This window comes from Chinchilla lanigera, unplaced genomic scaffold (assembly GCF_000276665.1).
Source record: "Chinchilla lanigera isolate Chin_1 unplaced genomic scaffold, ChiLan1.0 scaffold00029, whole genome shotgun sequence".
Classification (NCBI taxonomy): Eukaryota; Metazoa; Chordata; class Mammalia; order Rodentia; family Chinchillidae; genus Chinchilla; species Chinchilla lanigera.
In genome coordinates this window covers 17,496,526-17,505,778 of record NW_004955430.1, presented here as the reverse complement: position 1 = coordinate 17,505,778, position 9,253 = coordinate 17,496,526, and the positions used below count along the sequence as shown (strand labels likewise).

General features: G+C 32.1%; 1 protein-coding gene across 1 annotated transcript in view; it reads left to right on the top strand.

The window, feature by feature from the left end:
* Top2b (topoisomerase (DNA) II beta) overlaps nucleotides 1–9,253 on the top strand; it is a gene marked incomplete in the record, with an annotated part of 65,513 nt that overhangs the window by 17,337 nt on the left and 38,923 nt on the right. The window contains 5 exon segments of the mRNA XM_005387486.2: nucleotides 883–973; nucleotides 2,285–2,348; nucleotides 6,297–6,442; nucleotides 7,426–7,523; nucleotides 8,399–8,611. Coding sequence (XP_005387543.2) covers nucleotides 883–973; nucleotides 2,285–2,348; nucleotides 6,297–6,442; nucleotides 7,426–7,523; nucleotides 8,399–8,611 — 612 coding nt within the window.

Below are 9,253 nucleotides of genomic sequence, written 5' to 3'. Positions count from 1 at the left end.
CTTTTGCTGCTGAGCTTCTTAGGATTTATACATATTCACTACTAATTAATGCTTACTGTTAATTTGTCATTATATATATATAGTTTGAGTCTAACAATTTTGGGAAGCAGATACTGTTATCTCTTTTTTTTTTTTTTTTTGCTAACAAAGGAGAAGCTTCAGTATATTTAACTTGCCAGATCTCTCAGCTAGCAAGCGCTGAGATTTGAAGCTAGGTTTCTATGAGTCCACAGTCATACTTTGTTCATATTATTTTACTTTCTGTTACTTAAATTTTAGGAATATATAAAGCATGATGTAAAAGTGTAAACAAAAGATGTTTTTGTATTTTTCTAGGTACTGTTCCTAATGACTTCTGGTGCCTTATTGAAAGAGGATAGGGAAATCTTAGGAATTTGATTTGCTGTAGGAATGGTTTTTTTTTTTTTTTTGGTACTGGGAATCGAACTCATGACCTTGTGCTTGCCAGGCAGGCGCTGTGCCGCTGAGCTCTGTCCCTGGCCCCCGGAATGGTTAGTTAGGATCACCAATCTGTACTTCTTTGAAACTGGCAGGAAGAACTGAAACCGTAGGTTTTTCTTCATTTTAATTGCAGTTGTTATTTTTGGTGTTGGGGATTAAACCCAGGGGCCTCTGTGTGCCATGCATGAACTCTACCACTGAGCTACATCCCTAGCCCTTTGTTAAAGCTAACTTTGTATATGAATAAGGATAGGACTAGACAAAATGACAACTTCTCATTTATGAGATTATTTAAATCCAATATGAATGGTAAAATTTATTATAGCTGAAGTTGTATATATTCTGTTTCAGAGGTCTAACTGGATAGAGTAAAATTGAAGGATTTATGAGTAAAAAGTTTTTGAATTTTTCTCTCTACAGTTGATGTGGGTATATGATGAAGATGTAGGAATGAATTGTAGAGAGGTCACCTTTGTTCCAGGTTTATACAAGATCTTTGATGAAATTTTGGGTAAGTACTTGCTTAGGGTGTGATGCATCTGTTTCTATTAATGTCATTTTAATGTCCTTGTATTTATAGACTTACAGTATAAATTTTAAAGGTACATTTCTAGCTTTTATGGTGAACTAGTCTTCAGAAAATGTGCAACACTAGCTGTAATATTTTCATATCTCAGTGCTTCATACCTTTGTGTTTCAGTTGTTTGTCTGTAAAATGAATGTGTTGTGCCTGAGCCCTAAGTTGTCTGTGTGTGGAGTCGTCTGGGGTTTGCTTGTACCGTGGCTGCTTGAGTCGGGGGTGGCCTGATCCTGGCACATTCTATGAGTTGGTTGTGAGAGATGTAAATTTGTGTTTCTTACCATGAGCAGGTATTTTTGTTGAGCATTTTAGTAACTGTTGTTGTACATGATACTTGTCCTTTCCAAGTCAAGTGAAGTGTTGACGCTAGATCGACTCCTAGGGAATGGTTCCTAGGGAAAGTTTGTACTTTGGAAATATTTTTAACCTTGGACTTTATTCTCTGTTGTGCCATCTCCTTAGTGAACCCTGAAGTTTCTTAGACTCTAAGGTTGTATAGACTTGAGCCTCTTCCTGTCGGTCCCTGAGAAAAACTAAAACTGATTACATAGTGTTCTTTCACACTTGCTTCCCAGATAGTTAAATTAGGTTTATTACACAGTGTTTGTCAGGAACATGTTTCTTCTGTGATTGAAATTCAACTTGACATCTAGTTTGTGGTCAGGTTTTCTTAAGGCAGAGTAAACGGACGCAGGGATATTTTTATCATCAACTTTAGTACATGTGGTTTAGCATTTTGATTCCTAATGGTGTTAAAGACTTTAATTCAAGAATAAGTAGTTGGTTTCAGTTGAAGTGACATATAAAGTCACTAATATATTGAAGGAGATTGAGGGAAAGTATTTGTTACCAAGTTAAAATATAATTAAACCAAATTTTTTACATTAGACTCGGATTAAGGGATTAAGTGCAGTTCTTACTCTTATTTGTGTTTTTTGGTGCCAGGGATCGAACCCATGCTAGGCAGATGCTCTACCACTGAGCTGCAGCCCTAGCCCTTATTTGTTTTTATATGCCATTAAATATCCTCCCCTTTTTTGTGGGGGAAACATGAAAGTAATTTGGTATGATATAAAATTTAATAATTTTATTTAGAAAGTAAGATTTTTTTAGAAATTAGAAGTAATTTGCATTAACTTGCTGTATGTAGATGTTTGTATTAGTGATGCAGTACAGTTGTGTCCGTATATTTGTTTACATAACTGTATATTTTGTTACTCACTGAGATGTTTAATTTTGTAGTTAATGCTGCAGACAATAAGCAGAGGGACAAGAATATGACCTGTATTAAGGTTTCTATTGATCCGTAAGTATATTTCAAGTTCAAATTTTTAGTTAAGTTTTTTTTTTCTTCAGGTAATCCCCAATTTATGAATACTTCTCAAATGTATAATGTATATGGTTAATACTTTACTGTTTCCCTGTTGCTTCAGGGAAAGCATTTGCCTTTCTTTTCCATCATTTTGTAACTTTTTCCAAAAAAATACTTCCCTTTAGGAGCTATTTGAGACCATTTTTCTTTGATGCTGTTGATGTCGTTTTAGCAGCTAGAGTATAGTCACTTTATCCCTCCTTACCTTCAGGAGTTAAGAGTAGGGGGTCTTAGTGGTGTTCTGTGTATGTTATGAGTTAAATTTAAATGTTGTGATTGTCCTTTGGACTTTTCCATTTATGAGATGGTTTAATAAATTATATACTGTTGGCATTATAGAATATATATCAGGTGTTTAGCTAATTAGATTTCACTATGTTTTTTTTTTTTAAATCAGCATATACATATAAGGATAGCAATGACAGAATTATAACTAAATTTATTTGGTTCTTAATGGCAATCAGATATAAAGTTCTTTTTTAAAATTAATCTCTACATCATTTTAACTCTGCTAGGAAGTTATTTTGACATAGAACAAAAATTGTTAGCTGTTCTAAAGAAAAAAGGATGGAGAGATGTATTTCCACCTGTATTTTCTTAGTTTTTTGTTTGCTTATAAAGCACTGGTGAAAATTTATTGAGTTTTTCTTTCCCTGAATTTTACATACATTTAAAACTTGTAACAGGCAAGCATTTTGTGAGAAATTGCAGATTCTTTTTTTTTAATTTTAACTAACACTTTGACTTTATTGAATTTCTTCCCAGAAACTCATTCTTTTTTTACTGCGTATACCACAGCATTGTTAGTGTTATGTATTAAAATGAATTGTATTTTGGAATTATAATTTTTGTGTAAGTTACATTTCTAATTTAATATGTTATTTTAAAGCAGCATTTGAATGGGAAAATGTGCTTTTATGTACTTCATTCCGTTGACTTCATTTTTTTGTACTATTTTTTCTCTACTATTTTTTGATTTTTGTTCAACGTTTTTGTATAGCAGTTTTTTTTCCTTGTGCATATGTGCACATAAATATCTTGTGTGAAGAAGAGGTTAAATTTTAATAGCTATACAGTTCAGGTTAGCTCCTCTTTTTTTGATTCCATAGTATTCTTTGACATAGGTATAAAATAGAAGTAAAGTCATTATAAAAGATATATAAATAGGTTAGCAAGGTATACCATGAAGAATTTGGATAAGTCTTCTAGAAGTTAGAATTTGGAGCAACTTTTTACAGGGTATTGAAAACTCTGGAGTAATATAAGGTAATGGTCACTATTGAAACAGTTTATTTGCTGGGATCTGATTAAAAACAGCAGAACTGGGGGGTGAAGTTCAGTGGTCAAGAAAATACTTAGTGACCTTGAGGTCCCAAGTTCAGTTCTTAGTACAAGAACTAAATATACATATATGGGAAGCACATTTAAGCAGAATTCTGTTTCACTAGCCTAAGTATTCTCATTTAATTAGGATTAAAACTTGGAAGCTAGCTTTCAAGTAATAATACACGTTTATGGAGATATATATATATATATGTATATATATATTTCTGTGTGTGTGTATATTTACATGGATGAGATCACAACATACACACTTAATTCTGTTGTATTATGAACACTTCTTAACATAGATCCTCATTCATTTATAGATATTTTATTTCTTTTTAACTGTCTCTTACTATTTTGTTATATTGATGGTAATAAATTATTATGACAATAATTTTTAACCTGTTTAATCTCTTCAATTGATGGATATTGGGTGTACAGATTGTTTTCAATGTATCCTTTTAGGTTTTAATTATTTTTGAAACCTTGTAGCCTATTCAAAATAGTATTTTTCCTATTTCTGTGAAGATTATTTCTTTGGAGATTATTAATGGAGCAAAAAAATACATATACAGAATATGGAATATAATTATAGAGGTTACAGAAAAAAATACTAGATCTAGGAAGTGATATAGATTGAAATTTTTTAATAGAGGTGACTATAATGAAAAGTTTCCCTTTTATATTCACATAGACTAACTGGATGTCAGAGATGTCAAGCTTTATATAATTGAAACTGATGGAGATAATTGTTATCTTGATTATAGTAGAATATTCTAAACAAGATAAAACATAGAAGTTTTTTTCACAAATATGTTGCCTTGAGACTTAAAACCTGTATTTTTCCACTTCTTGATTTTATTTCCTTCATAATTCTTCTCTATTAGCTTTATAGTCTGTGATATTTCTTATAGAGAATAGGTGCTTAATATATTACAAGCTCAAACCAAGACTATCCGGAAGTCTAAAAAGTGGTACAGTTTACGGCCTTTGTTTCTAAAGTCCACTGTTCTTACCTTCAGACTTAGGACACACATTTCAGCAGGCAGTTTGAAATGGTTGTGTGTTTAAATGTTGAGTTGTATGTTCTTAAGAGACTGTTTATCTTTGTATGAGGAAACCTAACTCTCTCATGAAGTCTCCAGTAAATAAGTTTCTTCTAGCCTCAATATAAAGATTAGAAAACATTAAAAACTTAAGGAGAACTAAAGTCATAAGCTAATCTTTGAAGCTTGGATGAAATTAGAGTAGACAAAGGAAAGAAGAAAAACACATTATGAACAAGGAAAAGATCAGTGAACAAGAAATGAAAGAATTAGGAATGGACATGGACAAGCAATAAAACTGAACTGAAGGAAAAGTTGTTTGCCTATTTGGGGCAGTAAGAGAAAGGAAAAGGTGTTGCTGGTTTGTGGAAGGGATGATGTGATAAAAGTTTTAACTTTGATTTAATTAATTATCCCATAAATCTTTGATTTTCATTTCTATAATTTTATTTTTTATATGATAACTATTTCTAATAACTCTTAAGAGACTAAAGTGTGCGTGAAACGGTGTGCCTAAGAATAATTGTGAATCAGATTAGCCAATGATGACCTTTTAAGGTGATTCTTAGTCTTGGCTATGAAATTCTTGTTTCATTGACTCTTAAGTAGATAAAAGTATCAACTGCTGAAAACAATATGGTAGGTGAAACTTTTCATCCAGATGACTGCCACTGTAAGTCAAGTTGCTGTTACTGGCAGGAGCCTCTACCTCATACCTCCAGGAGTTAAAGTTAATGATTTTAAGGTAGAAAAATTAAAAGATGTAAAATACGTAATATCTATATGTTTAAAAATCACTAGCTGGGCGTGGTGGCACATACCTGTAATATCAGCACTTGGGAGGCTGAGGCAGGAGGATCATTACGAGTTCAAGACCAGCCTGGGCTACAAAGTGAGCTCAAGGCCAGCCTGAACTGCATAGTGAGACCCTGTCTCAAAAAGACCCCCTCAAAAAAAATCATTAAAATTCATTTTTGACAATGATTGGCATCATTAAAATTCATTTATGACAATGATTGGCATGACACAAACATCTAATCTTTGGGTTGAGAATGAGACACATTTTAGGCTATTTTGTCCTTTTCTCGTCTGTACTAATGCAACAGTTAGATAGGAAACGGAAGTGGTAACAAGCGCTAGCTCTTCAGCACTTGTGGTACACTGATAGAAGCGGGAAGATCATGGCTAGTGCATATGAAAACTGAATCTATAGTCGATTTCTTATAAAAGTGTTGCTCCTTTTCTTTTTTCTTGGGAAACTGAAAAGAATTTCTTCTCCTGAGAAATTTTGTGTCACTGCCTGGCAGATCTTAGGGATCCTAATCTTGAGTTGTGACTCAGAGACTGAGATGCATGTCCTCACCAAGTATTTTCTTGTGGGATAAGTCAGTGTCTTCCATTTTATAATGGCTAGTATCTTGCTTATAATTGTTCAGGTTTATTTTGGGTAACTTTACTTTTTATGGAAATTGAAGTGTTTAAACTGTAACCTCTACTTATTTATTTACAGTGAATCTAATATTATAAGCATTTGGAATAATGGAAAGGGCATTCCAGTAGTAGAACACAAAGTAGAGAAAGTTTATGTTCCTGCATTAATATTTGGACAGCTTTTAACATCCAGTAACTATGATGATGATGAGAAAAAAGTTACAGGTAAAGTCTGAATGGAATTTTGATTGAAAAATAATTTTCTTAATATAATGTCTCTTTCTACTTGTATGTAAACTATTACAATAAAGGAAACCTGTATAATTTTGTCATGATAAAATCCTTTTCAGAATTTATTTATAAAAAACAATGATATATAAATATTGTCTTGATATAGTCTGACAGTAGCATTTTTTAAAATTTTTTTTATTTTTGGTCTTTTTTGAGACAGGGTCTCACCATGCAGTTCAGGCTCGCCTTGAGCTCACTTTGTAGCCCAGGCTGGTATCAAACTTGCAGTGATCCTCCTGCCTCAGCCTCCCAAGTGCTGGGATTACAGGGGTGTGCCACTATGCCTGGCTTAGCAGTTTAAAGTCTGATAATACAATCATTTATGTAAGAACTGCTGAAATTCTATCCTGGCTAACAGTTTGAATTTTAAATTATATAAGACTTCTGGGATGCTGTATTATATGAATTTGTTATTACATAAGCACATGTCTTTAGTAAAATTACTTCTAAATTCTTCAAGATTGAAAATCTGGGCTCTGTAAATAAAGTTGAAAGTGCTTTGACCAAAATGAAATGTTTTCCTCTTTAATTCTGTTGCTGAAGTAGGTTGATAATTTCCTTTACAAACTGAGGCTTTGTAAATGATATAGAGAAGTGATTTTGATAGAAGGTTCGAACTTCATACTCCCATAGACTTACTCAATCATAAGAGCTACCAAGCTTAATTTTTTTGAAGTTGTGATAAAGGTATGGAATTTATGAAATCTCTGTTTTAATTATACTAATATATGCTAAATGTTGCTTTTATCTTTCTTTAAATGAAAAAAAAAAACCTAAATATACTCGGGAATACTCAATCAAAAATTGATAAAATAGTGCAATAGGAACTGTTTTGCAACAGACCTGCCCTGTGGTAGAGAAGTTAACAAAGTTTCTTTAAAATCATTTTCACTAAATCTGTCATGTTTGTTTTACAGGTGGCCGCAATGGTTATGGTGCAAAACTTTGTAATATTTTCAGTACAAAGTTTACAGTAGAAACAGCTTGCAAAGAATACAAACATAGTTTTAAACAGGTATGAGAGAACCATGTGTTTTTTGTTTATTTTTGCTTAGATAATAGAATCTTAGATACCTTGTAGTGATACCTATGATTTTTTTGTTTGTATTAAGGAGTGAATAAGTTACAAGAGTAAGGAGATCTCATAATGCTTGGGAGATTTTATATAAACCTACCTCGGTATTATTCCTGTAAAGTAAAATGGTTTATTTGACTTTTTAAATTAAATATTAGTAAAAATATTCTACATCTTATAGATTCATTTAAATGCAACCACTTTGCATGCTTTAAAAATTTATTACATCATCAAATTCATATTTTAAAATTTTGGCAAGTGTCTGAAAATAGTTTGAAATTTTATGCAAACTAAAATAGGTTTGCAGATAGGCATGGTGGCACACACCTGTAATTCTAGCACTTAGGGGGCTGAGGCAGGATTGCCGCAAATTCCAGGCCAGCTTGGGCTACGTAGTTTAAAGCTAGCCTGAGCTACATAGCAAGACCTTGTCTTAAAACAAAGCAAAACACAAAAACAAGCAAATAAAAAGATAAAATAGGTTTGCCAGAAAGAGCATCATTCCTTTTTATTTTTATAAAAATCTGTATGTTGAAGAATTTGAAAGATATTTTACTGCCAGTGTACAAAGTACAGTTTATTTTCAACATGATGTTTTTAAAAATGATAATACCCACAAATTTTTCATCTCTCTTTTCAGTTTTAAGGATTTGTTTGGTTTCTTGTAAAAATGGAAAAGAAAAAATATATGTATATATAACTATAGTAAATGAAAGACTCAGAGTTGTTTTTACAGAGTTTTTCTTACAACTCAGAGTTGTATTATGAAATTCAGAAGCATGGTAGAAATATGTGAATGTTTTTTCTTTTTAAAGACATGGATGAATAATATGATGAAGACTTCTGAAGCCAAAATTAAGCATTTTGATGGTGAAGATTACACATGCATAACATTCCAACCAGATCTGTCTAAATTTAAGATGGAAAAACTTGATAAGGATATCGTGGCCCTCATGACAAGAAGAGCGTATGATTTGGCTGGTTCATGTAAAGGGGTCAAGGTCATGTTTAATGGAAAGAAGTTGCCAGTAAGTGTTTTCTAAAATAGACAGGACATAGTTGGATCTTACTTTTGAATATAATCTGATATTGTATTGAATTTATGTTTTTAGATTGTTTTCATTTAAAGTGATTGTTGTTATTTGTGTTAAATCTGTCGTGTTGCTAACTGATTTATGCTGTATTTCCTGTATTCATTTTGTTTGTTTCTTGGTCCTCTTATTATGTCTTTTCTGACTTTAATTGAGCACTTAAAATGAACCTATCTTCTCTGTTGACTTATTACTTTCAAAATCTTTTTTAGCAGATTCTGTGGGGTTTACAATAAACATACTTTTCTAAATGGCTTGGGTCAACCTTTACATAAAGTTGCTTCATATATAGTGAAAGAATTTTTTATACTAGTGTACCTCCAGTTTCTCTCTTCAATTTCCTGTGTCATTGCTGTCATATTTCACTTGTAGATAGGCTATGAGGACCAGATGAGGAAGGGAATGAGGCAGAACATTTTTTTTAAAATGATAGAAAATTGCAAAATAGTGACATTTTGCTTTAATCAAGTCTCTTAGAGCAATTGAAAAATACAGTGAAAGATTCTACTGTACATTTATTTCATTTCCAATGCTCTTAATTTGATGGTGTATATCTTAGTTTCTAATTTTTTCTTTTTT